The sequence below is a fragment of the Erythrolamprus reginae genome, chromosome Z (assembly GCF_031021105.1).
Source record: "Erythrolamprus reginae isolate rEryReg1 chromosome Z, rEryReg1.hap1, whole genome shotgun sequence".
Taxonomy (NCBI): domain Eukaryota; kingdom Metazoa; phylum Chordata; class Lepidosauria; order Squamata; family Dipsadidae; genus Erythrolamprus; species Erythrolamprus reginae.
Genome location: NC_091963.1, coordinates 85,453,434 through 85,472,530, shown reverse-complemented (window position 1 = coordinate 85,472,530; position 19,097 = coordinate 85,453,434). Strand labels below are relative to the sequence as shown.

Genomic DNA, 19,097 nt, shown 5'->3' with positions numbered 1-19,097 from the left:
GCTGGGGGGTTCTGGTCCTTTTGGACCAGACCGGATCTCTCCTATAGGGAGAGTGATGCATGGGACAGTGCCAGAGGCTGTCAGGGGCCGACATGCCTTGCTGGGCGAACTGGCTTGTCTCGCACCAGCTGTGGTGAAGCTGGACAGGCAGCCATGCCTGTTCCAACACAGCTACGGAGACTACACAATGCTGGGAGGATAGCCGAATTATTCTATCTGTAAAGAGAATTGGAGGACTTACTTGCAGAGGGGAAGAAGAGCTTTTTCTGTCTAAGGTGGTAAGCGGAGAGTGCCTGAATGGGATTTTAGACTTTTGTTTCTTGTTTGGTTGCTGGACAGAGCTAAAATGGCCTGAGATTGAAGAAGGCAGCTAACTAGGCAATGTGGCATTTCAGTGAAAGCTTCTAAAGTAGCAAAATTGCCAATCCTTTGGATTATTTTTAATAATCTAATTGGTTTTCTTCGAAATTCGCCCTTTGGAATTTGGAATTTTTAACTTTTGTTGTGGAATCCTTATCGGAAAAAGTAGTAAAAGAGTTATTCAGAGAAGAGCTATCCAGAGAAGACTTGGAAAATTGACCACCTAGCGACATCGCATGGCTGGAGGAAATATAGCAGTCTGCTTTTGGTTTAAAGACAGTATTCTTGCTTTGAATTGATTTGACCTAATTGGACTGTTTGATTCGACTGGAATAACATTTGTTACAGGTTTAATGACAGCATTCTTGAGAAAATTGACCTGTAATGCATGGAAGGAAGTCAACCTTCAATTTGATTTGAACTGAATTAATCTGATTTGGATTGATTGGATTGATTGGACTGATTGATTTGACTGAACTTACATTTGGACTGTCTGATCTGACTGAAATTACATTGAATAATATAAATTGAAATTAAATACTTCTAAGAATTAAATGCTTTTAAGAAAGTTAAAATTAAAATACTAGTAAGTATATTTAGTAATTACTAAAAGATATTAGCACTTTCTTTTTTCTTTTCTCTGTTCTTACAAAGTTATAAATTACAAAAAGAATTGAGTATACTTAATGAATTGGATTTATTAATATTTTAATATTTTAATTTCATGGGAGCTTACCAATGAAAATACATATATTTTATATATATATACATACAAATATACAAGCAAGTGATATAAAGTGTAAAATGGAAGAATTATATAAGAGGAGAAAATTTAATGGCTTATAAATGAAAAATTGAAACTAGCGTCGATTATTGCACATAATATAGGTGAGATATTTGATAATCATTATGATTATTCCTCGACGACTTTTTTTCTCTCTTTTCTTCTTTGCTCTCTTTTTTCTCCTTTTTTATTTTTCTGATTGATTGAATTATAAATTGCTTATCGGTATTTGATTTATGGTGATAAACAAAGTGGAAGGAAGGGGGAAAAGAAAAGGGAGGAGTGTTACAATAACAGGAGTAGGATTAATATGGAATAATAACTAGCACTAATTATGTTAGGCATTATAAGGAAAGACAGTTGAAACAACAAAAAGTTAAAATCAATAAATTAGGGAAGATTATCACTGAGTTCGATAGTGGAAGATATTTAGAATTAGGGATATTATTACTATTATTATTATTATTATTATTATTATTATTATTATTATTATTATTATTATTATATTTGTATGTCGCCCCTCTCCGAAGATTCGGGGCAGCTCACAACAGTAATAAAAACAATATAGTAGTGGAACAAATCTAATATTAAAAACATATAAAACCCTATCATTATTTAAAAAACCAAACAGCACATTCATATCAAACACAAAACAAAGTATAAAAAAGCCTGGGGGAAAGGTGTCTCAACTCCCCCATATATTGATTAGGGAAATATATAGATTAGGGAAGATTATTGCACTGATATGACAGTGACACACAGATTAGGGAAGATTATTACGCTGGGATTGGCAGCGGGGCTTATGGTTTAGGGAAGTTTATCACAGTATGAATGACAGTGGAAAATATCTAGATTAGGGAAGAATATTATTATTTTGGTCTTTTTTAATGGAAGATACTTTTTGCATAAAATAATGGAATAATAATAATTTATATTTATTCTAATCTGTTAAAGTAGAAATGACATACTGATATAATGAAAGAAGTGAAATAAATAAATTTAGTAGGAAATGTATTTTAAAATTTCTAACAACAACCCTTCCTCCTAAGTATAGATTAAGATACGATAGGAATAGTGGTTTTTCTCTTTTTTCCTTTTCCGCTCTTCTTTTTTCTTTCCTGTTTTCTTTTATTCTTTCTTAATTTGTCTTGCACAAATTAAAAACTCCCCTGTAGGCCGAAAGGTAGCACCCTAAATTGGGAACATCCCAGTGGAGTGTTAATAGCAGTTTTCCACTCATCTCCTTCTTTTATACGCACCCTGTAGTACGCCTCACATAAGTCGAATTTTGTGAAAACTTTCCCTTTGCCAGTTATATCAGCATGTCCTTCATTAATGGCAGGGGGTACACATTATGCATGCAAATTGCATTTAAATTTCAATAGTCCACGACCATCCTCAAGAATCCATTTTTCTTCACTCTGATCATGGTGGGGGCCGCCATTTGAGGCCTCGCTGGTTGTATAAATCCCCTTTCCAGGTTCAATGAACCTGCGTAGCTCACCCAATTCCCCAGGGGTTAAAGAGTACATCCTGGGTTTTGGCAATTTCGCCCCAGGCGATATATCAATGCTACAGTCTGTGGCCCTATGGGGTGGCAGCTTATCAGCTTCCCTTTCACTGAAAACTGCTTTAAGATCCCAATATTCACCTGTAATTTCCTCCACCAGGGGGGGGGCTTTCCTTCCAGGTTCTGCTAGCACAAATCCCAGTTCCTCCTTTCTTTTGTAGGAGATGGTGACAGCCTCAGTGCACCAGTTAATTTCAGGGTTCCATTTTTGTAAGCAGGGCAGTCCCAAGATAACTGCACTATCGGGCAAAGGTCCCACAATAAATTGTATAGTCTCTTGGTGGGATCCCATTGTCACGATAAGGGTCCCTGTCTCATGGGTGGCTGGCTTTCCCCCTGCCATCGATCCATCCAGCTGGGTAAAGGAAATGGGGTCCCTCAGGCTTCTTAGTTTGAGGCCCAAGCTCTCGCCACCTCAGGAGACATCAGGTTCCTGGTACAACCCAAATCCAAAAGAGCTAGCATGCTTCCCCTTGTCCCCCCTGTCAGGTCCCTTAAAGTTAGAGGAATGTACACACAACCGGGGGGGACTTACCAAGAAAGCTTCTTCCGGCTCACTCTCCAGGATGTTAGGACGACCCAGAGATCCCAACTCCTCCCCTTTTGGGGGGGGCGACCTCTACGGTTTCCTTCCCCACTCGGCCAGCCTCTGGGGATTTCTTGATCCATTGCTCTGACTTTTTTCCACCACTAGGTGTCACCCTCGGCACAGGCTTGGCCAAACACTCTGCAGCTCGGTGACCCTCTTTTCCACATCTGAAGCAAACTATAGATTTGGGTTTTCTGGAAACCCCGGGCCCCCTTCTTCAGGGTCCTCTCTCCCCTGGGGGGGCTTTTCTCCCATTGGCTTCTCAGGAGGTCCACCTCCACCTCTGCCGCCAACTCGAACCATCTGCTGAGGTTTCTAGGGGTTGCTCTGGCTCTGCAATGCTGGTAAACCTCATCATCCAACCCATCCATGAAATATTCTGTCAGGATATTCATTGGGTATGAGCTAACGTAAGCCATCAGTTCCCTGGGTATATTCAGTAACTGATCTCCCTCCCTGTTTCAGGGTTTTCAGCTTGGTTCTAGCTTTTCTTTCAGCCTGGAGACCATGGCCTCCGTTTCAGTAGTCCCCCCGACGACGGGCGCCCCCACCATTTGGTGCCACAGCGTCCCGGGAACAGATTTAACACTGAAAGGTCCAGCCTTGTTCAATCTTGGTGCTCAGTCTCGGTAATATTCCCCAGCAAAAACCTTCCAGAGCCGCAGGGTATCAAGGTCTTATTGAGGGTGCTCTCTCTCCAGCCTCCAAATCTCCCCATCCTATCGAGCGCGGCAACAGAGGAAGGCAACATGCAGCGGGTGGGGGGGGGCGGCTGAGTTCTAATTAGCCGCCACCATCCCGCTTCCCAGCTGATTGGTCTGACAGTCTTTACAGCAAAGGAGACAGCGGAGAAGACAGAAGACACGCAGCAAATGTTCACCCTCCGAGCCACCGGGCTGCACATGAGCTGCAAACGGGCTGTCCGGTGCCTCCGACTCCCTCCCGACAGCACAACACAGCTCAGCTGTAAACAGTAGCCGCCATTCCACCGCGTCTCCGTCAGTCCGGCTCCAGGCGTGCTTGCGGCCAAACAGCTCACTACTGCCGTGAACAATGCCGAATTCAGGTCTCCAGAAGCAGGGACACCTCACCTCCAAGCAGGTTGCTGACTTGACGTGGGGGTTTTCTATATTCGCTATATTTTCTGATGTTTTTAGCCGTAGTCCGGTGGAGCTATGATTCCACCCTCCTTCCCCCACCGGAACCGGAAATCATTGATTCACTTGGATCAGGAAATACCTCAATCCTCCTGGTGCTCCATCGTAATGCTGGGTGAAGGGGGGGGGCAGTCGGGGCCTTACTTCTGCAGGCCTCCCCCCTTTGTGGGGTACGTCTTGGGATCAAGGGGCTCAGATCTCTTGCTGGGGGAGGGCTTTGGGTGACTGTACTTTGCTGCTGTTGTCCCTGTCCCGAGGGCCCAGCCATCTGGTCCCCCTCCCCCTCTTCGTTGCTTGGGACAGAACTTCCTTAATTCCTGACATCAACTCCGCCAGCAAACTCCCTTCCTGGCTGACCACCCACTTCTCCTTTTTTGTTTCTTGTGGTGGGTCACATTAGCATCAGAATCCCTCATTACATCTCCAAGGAGACCACCTACGCCTACCCCAGTCGACCATTGTGGGGCTCGTCTGGCTGGTTCGTCTCCGCCAGAGTCCGATGCTCCCTCTTTCTCTAGTATCAGAGGAGCAGGGCTTTTGAGGGCAATATCCTCCTTGGAAGAATCTCCCTCACTTTCACGTTGAGATATTTTCACCAGTCCCTGGTAGAGTACTTCTCCAGGAGTGACTGTTTAGGGCAGACTTTGCTTAATGTCAAGCTGCCAGTCAGAATTCAGACAAATAAAACTCAGAGTCCTTTTATAAAGGTTCAAAAGTGAATTTATCAAAATCAGAACTTGAAGCATCGAAAGAAAAGAAAAGTCTGAGGAAAAATGGCACGTACAGCAAATATCAAAAAACCCCATTCCACCCCTTGTTGGGCATTCACCCAATCTCCATTGTCCAGATGCATCAGGTGGCACATGTTGCCCCTCCTATCACTCTTCAGGAATTTTCCATCTAATGGTCTCCTCCTGGCACCTGAGAAATCAAAACTTAACTCTCCTCCTGCACGCTTTCCAACCCCCTCTTGATCTCTAACCCCACCCCATCTCTATGACAACCAAGCGAAAGAATGCAGCAGCATAGTGAAGGTTGACAAAATGCCTCCATGTCCCCAGTGCTACACATATAGCAAATGCTTCCTTCTCCCAAATGGCCCACCTCCTCTCAGTGGTCAGGGAGATTCTGGCTGTAGATAAGAATGTCATCTAAGTACACAAGAACCCTGTTGTAGAGGTGGGTGTATAGAACTTCATTTATGTACTGCATGAACACGGCAGAGTCTCCCTTCAGACCAAATGGCATCACTTGGAATTAGAAACTCCCTAATGGGCAGTTGAAAGCAGTTTTCCACTCATCCCCTTCCTTTACTCCTTAAGTCCTTCATAGGGGGGAGGGGATATGTGTTCTGCACACACACACACCCTGTTCAAGTTTCTGTAATCGACCACCAGATGAACTCCTCCATTGTTCTCCTTAAAGAGAACAGGAGCTGCTGTCCTGGAATTGGCAGGCTGGATGAATCCCCTTCTCAGGATGGTGTCTATGTATTTTCTCAGCTCTCCCAATTCCTTTGGTGACATTGTTGTATTCTAGGTTTTGAGAGAGTTGCCCCTGGTCCAAATTCTATCGCACAGTGTGTGGGTCTGTTCCTCACTCAAAACTTTTCCCAAGTCTCTGTATTCCGGGAGCACTCTCTGGAGATCTGGAAGTGTTCCTTCATCGCAGCTGCTGTTAAGGACCCATCTGGCTCCTCCTGGGGAGGAGTTTTTCTCCTGACAGTCTCTGGAAGAGGATTAGAGCCAAGGAGGAGGATAAGCTTGCGATATCCACCTTCCCAATGAATGGTGGGGGTCCATTTGTCCAACCAGGCCAGACCAAATATGACTATTTCCAACATCTTGGGAGTGACTATGAATCTCAGGAATTCACGGTGTCGGCCTATCTGCAGCTCCATTAACTCAGTCAGGAGCATAGCGGGAACTCCATCCACCTGTTGGAACCAGATGGGTTTCGCTAAAGTCTTGGTCTGGATTTTTAACTTCTCCACTATAGTTTTGCTGATAAGGCATCTCGAGCACACTGTATCTATCAGAGTCCGTATTTCTTCCTCTACCCTGTGGACATTACTTTAATCCTTGCTTTAATCAGGAACAGATGGGTGGGCTCACTCACCATTGGGTCATCTACTCCACTGGGCTCCTCATTCCAATAGGGGCTGGTTTCTGAAAGAATAGGTTCTTCACCCTTGGTAAAATTCTCAGGAGGGCACAGCTCTGTTGTTTGAAAGGCCCAGTGACCCTGCAGAGGGGCTTCTTCAAATCCTCTTTCTGCTCCTGGGCTTGGCTTGGGTTTTGGGGGAGAGAGGGGTGTCAAGCAGTCGGTCACATCGATAGCAATTTATTCACTTCATGGCCCCTGAGCAAGAGAGGCCCAACTGGCAAGGGAAAAGGTGGCATCTTAAAGAATCATTTGGTGCATGGCGGGGGGGAGGTTCCTTCTCATCAGGAATTACATCACCCAAAGTGACCGCCATGGCATACCAGTCTTGAATGGCCCAGCTGCCTCCCCCATACAATTAACAAGCCTCTCTCAATTTTGGGTCTAAGGCACTTTTAAATATATGGACCAAAGGTTTTTCTGATCATTCTCTCAGGTGGCAGGCAACTTTTCTGAATTCCTCCACAAATTTCTTCACAGGCCGCCCTGATTGTCTCAATTGACCAATCCGGACCTCTGCCTCTGTCAGTCTTGCCACATCATCTAGCTCAGGGGGTCCCTTGTTATGCAATTTAGAAAGCAGTCTGGGCTCCTCCCACTCCTCCAACCCTTTAGAGAGGCTGTAATTCCATTGCCGATTAATTTGGAGCAAATGGTCATATCTCCCTCCAATCTCAGCTTGGAAAAGCAGCAGGCCAGTTGCAATCACAGAAGCAGGGAGAAGGGGGGCAAGCGGGGGTTGAAATCCCTCCACAGAGAAATTTCTTTGATGTAACAGAAGGCTTTGTCTATGTCCCAATTTGCTCAGAGGGTGAGATGCTTGGGCAAAAGGAAAGGCTGCATTCTTGTTCATTGTTACCATATAGAGAGGTCCATGGGAAGGGGGAAATTCAGGAATCCACTGGCACCTCACCCATTCTCTCTCCAGGATATAAATTGCATCAGGCATCTTCATCTCTGCCCCAAGCTCCCATCTCCCACGCTGGAAACTTCATTTGTACCTTCATATTGTTGAATTCTGGCTGGGTCCTCCAGGAGAGGGGGGGTCAAAAGTTCCAAGCCCTTCCACCTCCAGATTCTTGGTTAACCCTCTCTCTTCCATTTCTCTTGAGTTACTCTCTGCCCGAGGCTGGAGCAGATGGATGGGAGCTCAAGTTTTCGAAGAAAAGGGGAGTGTTGGAATTTGCTGTCAACAAACCAAATAGCATCTGAGAAATAAATCAATTTCTACTCCTGTGCTCTCACACAAGGTTCGATTTATTAGCATCGCCATGTTGGATTTGTGGCCATCATTCCAGCACTAAATTATCTTCAGTTCCCTATCCAGGTTAAGGTTCATCTCACATCCCCACACCCATAAGTGCAATCATGTGGACCAATCTGGTGCAGGGATTCACTGGCTTCTTCATTTGTTCAGTTGACCTTGGACTCTGTGCAAGGAATGTGTGGTGGTTATCAATCTCTCTCTCTCTCTTACTCCTTCCATTTCCCTATCACTGCTAACTGTGGCAGACCCAGAGTCTCTAACTTCACAAAATGTCTTTGGGCCTGACACTAACACTGAGACATTGTTTACCCCTCCTATCAAGCAAGCATGTGCTGGTGCTCACAGACAATGTAACCACCAAGGCTCACATAAATCAACAGGTTGGGTACCATGTTCCATCTCCTGATGAAGGAGTTCATGACATCAGGGCTCTGGGCAGAAAGGAACCTATTGTCCATCACAGCAGAGCATATCTCCAGGGTAAGCAATATGATGGCAGACTGGCTCAGCTGACATCACATCGACCCGCTGGAGTGGAGCCTGCATCCACAGTTGTTCTAGCAGCTGGTCAGCTATTTCTGACTGCTGATCATATTCACCACCCCAGGGAATGCCAAGCTGCTCAGGTTCCTGTCCCGGTACGGAACTCCAGGGGCAGAGGGAATGGACACTCTGCATTATGCCTGGCCTCCAGGTCTCTTGTATGCATTCTCTGCTCTACCTCTGATTCCCAAGGTAGTCCAAAGAATACTACAGGAGAGAGCCAAGGTAGTTCTCTTCCCCCCGCCCATTGGCCCAGAAGAGCCTAGTTCATGGACGATAGCCCTCTCAGTATCCTCTCCTTGGAGAATCTCTCCAATAGAGTGGTTGGTTGCCCAGGGGTCAGTTCAGCATCCAGATCCTCAAGCACCGCCTGTGCTTGAGCATCTCACTCTGAAACATTGTAATGTTCCGGAAGACATTATTGATATCATGTTAGTTTTCAGGAGGCTGTCCATGGAACGTACATATTCTGTCACCTGATGGACCTTCTGTGACTGTACTCACAAGCAGGGGGCTCCCCATTAAATTTGTCTATCATTACCATCCTTAAATTCCTGCGACAGGGACAAGCTAAGGGATTTTCACCCAACACGCTCCATTGTCAGATGGCAGCTTTGTCGACAGTGCTATCATGTGGATCCCTGGACTCACTTTCTGTACATCCTTTAATTCACAGGTTCCTCAAGGTGATACACAGATAACCAACCTGGTATTTGGCCAAGGTGCTCACTGTTCTTTCAGGGGGGGTGTCTTTCGAGCCTTTACAGTCTATCTCATTGTGTAACCCCACTTATAAGGTGGTTTTTCTAATAGCTGTAACGTCTGCACATAGAATATCTGAGTTGGCTGCTCTTTCCGAAAGGGATGACCTTTGAGTGTTTCATCCAAACAGAGTTGTACTTAGGTTGGACCCCACCTTTGTCTCAAAGGTTAACTCCTACTTCCATAGGGCTCAAGAAATTGTTTTAACTATCTTCTACCCTTCTCCTGCTACTGACACAGAAAGACAATGGAAGCTGTTGGATGTGAGACACACACTAGACATTTATATTCAATGTACATCAAACTTTTGCAAGATGGAAGCACTGTTTCCTTTAAGGACATTTCCAAGAGTCAGAAAATATCCTCCCAATAACAGTAGAGCATTGGATCCGTTATGTTATTTCTTTATTTTATGACTAGTTGTCCCTTCCACATCCTCCTGGTGTGACTGCAGATTCCATGTGGAGCGCTGCCACCACGGCTGCATGGAATTCCAGGGCGACAACTGAGGATGGCATGGCAACCTATTCATCACCTACTCCTTTCATCTGTCATTACAAACTGGATGTTTTTACTTCTGAGGAGGCAGCTTTTGGATGAAGAGTGTTACAACAGGTTGTGCCAGACAGTGGGTGTTCCAGCCAGATTTAGGTTACCCTCCCAAGAGGTGGACTAATTTGGCATGTCCCATTCTTGGAGACTAATTTGACCACTATAGAGAAAGGGCATTGTACAATGCCCTTCCTTGTAAGTCTGAGCTAGCCTCCAAGTCCCTCTCTTTCCTTGGGTCTGTCTGGCCACAGGGATTTTGGTTTGCATTCTCTGGTTGTACATGAATTCTATGTTAATAAACTGTTTTTTTTGAGGTTTGAGGATTGCATGCAGAGTCTGACTTATGTCCCTCATCAAAAGAGGGAGAACTGAGGCACGGAGGTGCTATTTATACTCTTTCAGACTCAGTCCTGATTGGCTAAGGGCCATGTCTTTTCCCATTCTCCATCCTTGTGCAGGAATGCAGGGGATCGGGTGCCATTGGCTGGCCCCATTGACATTCCTCTTTCCCTTTTCCTCTGGCCAAATTGTTGGTGGCTTCTCTTCATTGTTGTCTTACATTTGACCTGGACTTGGGGGGGGGGGTACCTCTGACTTCTAGTAAACTGCTGAGATGAACTTTGGGAAGCAAGAAGAGCTGGAAGAGGGCAAGTCATTGCCAACCCCTCTTCTGCTCTTTCCCATTGCTACCATCAATAATATAAATTTACTACCTCATAAAATTGATTAATTTTAACTGTTAATTTTACTATCCCTATTATTTTCTGTAATTTATTATTAGATTACAGCTTTGTGTGAATGGAAGGATGTTGGGTACGGAGAGAGAGGTGTTGGAGTGATTGGGTGAGCCGGGGGCAATGAATGGAGCCCATACTGCTGAGTGTGCAAACAGAAGCGGATGGGAGCACACATTTGAGCCCTGGCTTGATATAAATGGGATACCATGTCTGCTGGAAAAGAGGGGGTGGGGTTGCTAGGGTAGGGGAGAGGAACTCTGGGACTTTGGAGAGCTGGAGTATCATGATTATGATTGGGAGAGGTAGATATAGCAGGAGATGGGGGGGTAAATCGGTCTTGGGGAACTAGGACTTGCTGTTTTAGAGTGATTACTTATTCCAGCCCCTCTGATTTTGATTTATCATTGAGCTTGCTCATATAGCTGGTGACACAGGATATCAGGGTGCTGGCCTCAGGTTGCTGCCATTTATTATTGGTTTGATTGGTTTTCCTTTTTAAAATTAAATTTAATGGTTGTTTTAATGTAGTATTAATTAATTAATTAATTAAATGGATTCATATTGTTGTTTTGTTTTTGTATATGCTGTGAGCCGCCCTGAGTCCTCGGAGAGGGGCAGCATACAAATCCAATTAATTAATTAATTAATTAATTAAATAAATAAATAAATAAATTTAATGCCATGTCTGTGGTCAACAAAGCCCTTCTTGTTTGAGATCTACTCTTAGAAGAAGAGGTTGACCTGACATATATAACCGAGACCTGGCTTTGCCATGAAGGGGATGTTCACCTCTCAAAGATGTGCCCAGATGGGTTTCAGGTACTGCATCCACCACAACTCAAGAGAAGGGGTGGAGGAGTGACAATTATCATCCAGAAGAATCTTAGCCCTTGCAGGATCCCTGAAAAATTTGTTCAGGGTTCAGTTTCTGGCAGACAAATTTGCCCAGATTTTTGATGGACCTGGACTCTGATTGGGCAATTCTGACTGAGATGACAGATGACATGGTAAGCAGATATATAGAGGTGTGCATATTGTGCATGATCAGGATGAATCTGCAACTCTGGTGGAATAAACTCTGTGCAGCCCTAACTTGGGAAGTGTTGTATGCTGCTGGCTTAAAAAGAGGTCTGCATTTTAACATGTTTAGATTTCCTGACTAGGAATGAGCACAAGGTTTATTTGGTCTTAATATTATACTGTCTGTAAACTATATTGTGCTATTTTCTTTGCTTCTCATGCCTAGAGGTTTTTGGAGTTCAGTGTCTATAACAAATCTAAATAATAATAATAATAATAATAATAATAATAATAATAATAATAACAATAATAACAACAACAACAACAACAACAACAACAACAACAACTTATTACCTCAATATTCCAAATTATCTATGGCCCAAACAGCACATGCTCTTATATGTCTGGCTCTCTATTTTTAATGATGAGCTCTCCCTCACTACTTGTCTGCTGTTGTTTTATTTAATTTTTTTAAGAGATGGAAACCATTGGAAACCATACTGTACATTTTTGTCTTTGCTATAATGTAAAATAGATAATCCTAGCTGAACTTTGGCTCTTGGTTTGCAATTAGTTTCATATATAAAGAAGATAAGACAAATATACCTGTGCATTCCCCCCCCCCCAAATTGTCAATGTGTTTCTTTTAGGTTGCTTGGAAATCTGAAATGGATGCCACAGAATTTCGAAGAAGAGGAAAAGAGATGGTGGATTACATTGCAAATTACATTGAGAAGATAGAGGAGCGACAGGTCTATCCTGATGTAGAGCCAGGTTATTTAAGAGCCCTCATTCCAGACTTTGCTCCTGAAACACCTGAGAGATTTGAAGACATCCTTAAAGATGTTGAGAGAATCATTATGCCTGGGGTAATATTAATTAAGCAATTTTGAAGAATATTTATTGTATTGTATTCTATTGCATTGTATTGTATTGTATTGTATTGTATTGTATTGTATTGTATTGTATTGTATTGTATTGTATTGTATTGTATTGTATTGCATTGTATTTATATGCCGCTCACTCCAAAATGGACTCTGAGTGGCTTTTTCCTTTTAATACTGATGACAAGAAAGTTAAGATAAAAGTGGAAATCCTGTCTCCAAGCTTGTGGGTTGGTTTTCAAATATATTGTTACCAGGCTAGTAGTGGAATTTAGGAAAGCCAGTGTGATGTTCTTCTGCCTACAAGGACTTTGTGTGGTCATTAAGTCTTGTGATGGGAGAATTATGTCAGGTGATAGTCTAATGATGAGTCTTATGGTGGCTCAGTTGTGTGGGTCACATCAATTGAAGGTCCTCTGATGGGTCAGGTGAGGGTCTTTTAATGGCTCTTGTGATGGGGAGGTCATCTTTATTGAGTTTTACAAAAAATTGAAAAAGAACGGGTAAGACAGAGTAAGTTTACAGTAATTATGTTGTATCTCATAACATTTGTAGTTTATACCATAAACATCAGGGATTCAATAGAAGTAGATAAAAAGTAAGAGAAAAAGAAAAGACAATAAACAGGAAAAAGTTGTTGAGGGGAAGTAGAGTCGAGGGAGGGGGTATAAAAAATAGGTAAAGAGGGACCAGCAACTTGGCTGGTGCTATGGCTCAGTACAACATAGATTTAGTGAATGTAGTTGGTGTATGACGTCCCATCTTATTATCTTGAGGGTATATCATAGGTGGGGTTTTTTGAGAGTAGATGATTTTGATATTGCAATAATGCGCGTACGGTATTTATAGTGTATATGGATAAGAAAGTAGTGGTTGAAATTTATCATTCATTAAAAAATTAATTTGTTGGATTATCTTCTTTTTGTAGAATTTGCAAATATTTTCTTCTCCTTAGCCAATTGTACCACTTGTTCCTAGCTTGGTAGAAATCTGTATCTTCCCGATTTTGTATTTTCATAGTCAATTTGGTCATTTCTGCATAGCCCATAACTTTAATTAAAAGATTTAGCATAGTTGTTTCCAATACTGCGCATATAAAACTCTTGCGGCAGTTAGAATGTGAATCATAATATAATAATCTTCCTTGTTAATATTTTGTCTGGATATTCCCAATAGGAATAGTTCTGGTTTTAGAGGGATAGTTAAAAAAGTAATTTGTTCTATAATTATTTTAATTTTTTGCCAATATGCTTTAGCAATTTCACATGTCCACCAGGCGTGATAATAAGTTCCGATTTTTTGTTTACATTTCCAGCATTTTGGGGACATATTTGGGTAGATTTTGGCAAGTCTAGCTGGAGGCAAATGCCATCTGTAAAACATTTTATTGTTTCTGGGTGGTGGCCATTGTATATTTATAATTTATAGTCCAAATTTTTTCTCATTCATTCAAATGAATAGTACATCCAAAATTTTGAGCCCAAGCAATCATTGAAGATTTAACGGATTCTTCAATAGTGTCCTGCTGCAATAAATTATATATGTTAGATATTCTTTTCTTGTGTGGGCCAAATTAAAATCTTGTTTAGTGTATTGTTTTTTGGATTCCAAATTTATTTTTATGTTTATTGTAGATGGTTTGTATTTGAATATATTGGTACCAGTCAAAATTAAATCCTACTTCTAAAAGATTTTGTTTAGAAATTAAATCATTGTTAGTATCTAGTAAGTGCTCATAAGTTATTATCTTATTAAGAGGAAGGACGTTGGGATAAGTAACGACTTCGATTGGGGATATCCATTTTGGGATGGATAAGTAATAGTTCTTCCTTATGTATTGCCAAACATCAATTAGGGCTTTACAGATATAATGTTGTTTAAAATATGGAGATCCACAAATATGAAGGCTGCAGGTTTGTCAATATTTTTATTGTAATATTCCAAAGAATCTAGAATGATTCTAGTATTCATTCCAATATTCCTTGCTGGAAGAAAACCATTTTGATCTGCATGTATTATGGTATTTAATATTCTTTTGATTCTATTTGCTATAATTGATGTGGATATTTTGTAATCTGAATTTAAAAGAGATATTGGACGGTAGTTCTGTATATGGGACCTGTCCTTATCATCTTTTGGGACTAGAGTTATATATGCCTCATTCCATGAGGGAGGGAGTTTGGCTTCATGAAGAGCTTGGTTGAATAGGTTGAGAAAGATAGGGTGCAAAATTTCTGATGTTAGTTTGTAAAACTCGGCAGGAATGCCGTCCGGGCCTGGTGTTTTGTTGTTGTTTTGACTTGATATTGCATTATCTATTTCTAATGGCATTATTTTCCTATTTAAGAGATCTTGTTGCTCCTTATTTATCTGCATCCTGGAATAGTTCTAAAAGTAGGTGCTCATTTACTTCTTCTTTCCTGTACAAGTTTGAAAAGAAGAGTTCGATTATTCATTTTTTGTCATTGTGTTTAGTTTTTAGTGACCCCGATTCATCGTATAGTGCTTCAATATTTTTGTCTTTCTTTTTTGGGGCAAGTTGATAAGATAGCCATCTTACGGGTTTGTTAGCTGTTCATATTGTTTTTGTTTAGAGATTCTTCTTTTTCGTGAAACTTCATCTTGGGTCTTTAAGTTTATTTCATGTTTTGTCAGGTTTATTTCACCTAAAATTTTATAGTTGTTTGGATTAGATTGTAGAGTTTCTTCTAATTTTTTAAGCTTTAATTTTAGTGTATGCAACTGAGAATGGACCTGTTTTTTCCTTTTAGCTGTGTATACAATGTAAATACCTCTTGTATAGGCTTTCATCGTATACCATAAGTTTTGAGTAGATGTAATCCCGTCTTGATTAATTTTGAGAAAATATTGTATTTCATTTTTAAGTAAGTTTTGAAATTCTTTTTCATTAAGAACTGATTGGTTCATGGACCATCTACTAGAGTGGAAGTTGGCTGGATTCTTCCATTTCATCAGTATAGGGTTATGGTCCACCCAAGTGTTCGGAAGTATTTGTATCTGAGATACTTCATTAATAAAATCGGGAGTAGCCCACAGCATGTCAATGCACGACCATGATCTGTGCAAAGCAGGGAAAAAAGTGTATTCATAACTGTCATGGTTATGTTAGTGCCAGGTATCTTGTAGGGCGAATTCAGTAATTAGATATTCAAAAGATAGTGGTAATTGTTTTCTTGGTTTAATATTAGAGCCTTTATAGTCCATTTTTAAATTAGATATCACATTAAAATTAACAACTAATATTATATTTTTTAAATTTAATTCGGTGAAGATTTGGAAAAAAAGTAGATTGATGTATTGATGGAGCATATATTGTAATTAAATTTATTTTTTTTTAATCCAAAGAGATTTGTACTATTAGGATTTGTCCGTTATTGTCTGAGTAGATTAACTTTGGATCAAGATTAGGATTAATGTACACTATGATTCCCCTTTACTTTACATTTGGGAGGGATAGAAAGGTTTCACCAAGCCTGGGACAAGATAGTACATCGGCATCTTGAATTTTGATGTGGGTTTCTTGGAGACAAATTATATCATATTTTTGTTTTAATAGCTTGTGGAAGATTTTCTTTCTCTTAGCAGGTGAATTGAGACCGTTGATATTTACAGAAAATAAAGATGTTTCTTTATATTGTAAGAGAGTTTCTGAGTCTTTATGTTTTCTCCTTTCTGGCTTCGGTTTGAGCTCTAGTCGTTAGGCCATCTCTTTCGTATTCATGTCTTCTGATTGTGTCTCTTGCCTCTTTGTCTGAAAGAGCATTGTCAGAGCTAATTTCATCGATACTGTTCTTATCTTTAGGATCCTGATCAGGAGGGTAATGCTCTTCCACAATTTTAATTACATGTTCATAGAAGTCTTTTGCTTCTTCCACCGTAGCAATCTTATGTTTTTTTATCGCTGACAAAGATGAGCATACCCTTGGAAACTAACCACCTAAAAGGTATTTTATTTTTGTTAAATCTGGATGCCAATATCTGGTAGGGTCTCCTTTTCTCCCTTACCCGTCGTGGGACTTGGCAGAGTATAACAACTTCTCTCCCTTTATAGGAAACAGAATTTTCTTGAGATAAGTTGTATATTTCATCTCTAACAGTACATTTCAAGAACCGGATATGAGCTTCTCTAGAGAATCGATTTCTCCTGGTATATGATGTGGAGATCCTGTAAATTTCATCCATTTGCTGGATTATTTCTTGTGTGGTCTTGTTTGTGATATTCACCAGGATCGCCGCCATGATTTGAGGAAGGTCTTCATCGTTTGTTTCGATCACATTTGGAAATCTTAAGTAGAAAGCTGATTTTTCCAATTCAAGATTGATTATCACCTCCTTGAGATTTTTGTTTATGAATTCCGTTCTACCTTCAGCATATTGGAGACGTGTCTCCATTCTTTAATTTGTTTCCTCCAGTTTTTGGATTTTTTGCTCATTTTGTGTAAGAATGCTATGGATCATTTCCATTCTTTCATCAAGGTGGCCAGCATGATCATCAATCTTCTTTATATCTTCTTTCATTGTTCCCATGGTACTTGTCATTACCTCGTAATTTCTGTCAAAGGATTCTTGCATTCTAACCATCATGTCCTGCAATGAATCTAGAGTCGAGGCTGGTGCCTGATTTTATTTATTTATTTATTTACTTACTTACTTACTTACTTACTTACTTACTTACGTATTGGATTTGTATGCCGCCCCTCTCCGTAGACTCGGGGCAGCTAACAACAATAATAAAAAACAACATGTAAATTCAATACTAAAACAACTAAAAAACCCTTATTGTAAAACTAATCATACATACAAACAAACATACCATGCAAAAATTGTAAAGGCCTAGGGGGAAAGAGTATCTCAGTTCCCCCATGCCTGACAGCAGAGGTGGGTTTTAAGGAGCTTAAGAAAGGCGAGGAGGGTGGGGGCAATTCTAATCTCCGGGGAGAATTGGTTCCAGAGGGCCGGGGCCACCACAGAGAAGGCTCTTCCCCTGGGGCCTGCCAACCAACATTGTTTAGTTGACGGGACCCGGAGAAGGCCCACTCTGTGGGACCTAACTGGTCACTGGGATTCGTGCAGCAGAAGGCAGTCCCTGAGATAATATGGTCCGGTGCCATGAAGGGCTTTATAGGTCATAACCAACACTTTGAATTGTGACCGGAAACTGATCGGCAACCAATGCATACTGCGGAGTGTTGGTGTTATATTGGCATTTTTGGGAAAGCCCATGATTGCTCTCGCAGCTGCATTCTGCACAATCTGAAGTTTCCGAACACTTTTCAAAGGTAGCCCCATGTAGAGAGCATTACAGTAGTCGAGCCTCGAGGTGATGAAGGCATGACCTCCTTGGGAGGCAAAACCCACAGCCACTCCATCTTATCAGGGTTGCGTTTGAGTCTGTTGGCACCCATCCAGACCCCAACAGCCTCCAGGCACTGGCACATCACTTCCACTGCTTCGCTGACTGGACAAGGGGTGGAGATGTAAAGCTGGGTATCATCTGCGTACTGATGATACCTCACCCCATGCTCTTGGATGATCTCACCCAGAGGTTTCATGTAGATATTAAATAGAAGGGGGGAGAGGACCGACCCCTGAGGTACCCCACAAGGGAGCAACCTAGAGGTCGACCTCTGACCCCCCACTAACACCGACTTCGACCGACCAGAGAGGTAGGAGGAGAACCACTGAAGAAAAGTGCCTCCTTACTCCCAACCCCTCCAGCCGGCGCAGAAGGATACAATGGTTGATGATATCGAAAGCTGCTGAGATCAAGAAGGTCAAGAAGCACCAGGACAGAGGATAAATCCCTGTCCCGGGCCCACCAGAGATCATCCATCAGCGCGACCAAAGCAGTTTCCATGCTGTAGCCAGGCCTGAATCCTGACTGCTGAGAGCCTAGATAATCGGCTTCTTCCAAGGACCGCTGGAGTTGAAGTGCCACCACCTTCTCAACAACCTTCCCCATAAAGGGAAGGTTGGAGACTTGAAGGTAGTTATTAAGCATGTCTGGGTCCAGGGAAGGCTTTTTGAGGAGGGGGTGCACAAGTGCCTCCTTATAAGGAGCCGGAAAGGACCCCCTCCCCAAAGAAGCATTGACAATCTCCTGGACCCAGCTCTGTGTCACCTCCCTGCTGATCGGATCCAGCAAACAGGTGGTGGAACTCACAGCTCCAATGGCCTTGTCCACTTCATCAGATGTCACCAGATCAAACTCTTCCCAGACAGGTGGACAAGTACGTGCCCCAGTCACCTCGACTGACTCGTTGTCAATCGACTCTGTTTTCCAATTGGAGTCAAGGTCCGCTCGGATCCGAGCGATTTTATCAGCGAAAAACGTGTTAAAATCCTCGGCACTACTCTGCAAGGGCTCCCCAACTCCCCCTTGATTAAGAAGGGAGCGGGTCACCCTAAACAGAGCGGCTGGGCGGGATTCCGCTGATGCAAACAAGGTGGCATGATACATGCATCTTGCCGCCTTGAGCGCCACTTTGTAAGTCTTAATATGAGCTCTTACAAGTGTTTGATCAGATTCGGACTTACTCTTCCTCCATCGCTTCTCTAGATGTCTCTTCTGGGGTTTCAACTCCTGGAGCTCCTCGTTGAACCATGGAGCTCTATAGGGTCTAGTGATGTTGCAATGGTGCAATTCGGTCTAGGGCCTCTGCTGCAGCCTTATTCCAGGCCTCAGCCA

The 19,097-nt window shown here is 42.2% G+C and overlaps 1 protein-coding gene across 7 annotated transcripts in view; it reads left to right on the top strand.

The window, feature by feature from the left end:
* The window catches only part of DDC (dopa decarboxylase), a 277,543-nt gene that overhangs the window by 56,910 nt on the left and 201,536 nt on the right, over window positions 1-19,097 (top strand). For 6 of the 7 annotated variants that reach the window (XR_011556802.1, XM_070727177.1, XM_070727179.1 and 3 more), the window contains exon 2: window positions 12,155-12,373. The exons of the other annotated variant lie outside the window; for it this stretch is intronic. Coding sequence is in view for 5 of the 6 variants with exons in the window: in XM_070727177.1 (XP_070583278.1) it covers window positions 12,173-12,373 (201 nt within the window). In the remaining variant the exon portion in view is untranslated. The remainder of the gene's footprint in view (window positions 1-12,154; window positions 12,374-19,097) is intronic. 7 annotated transcript variants of the gene reach the window in all.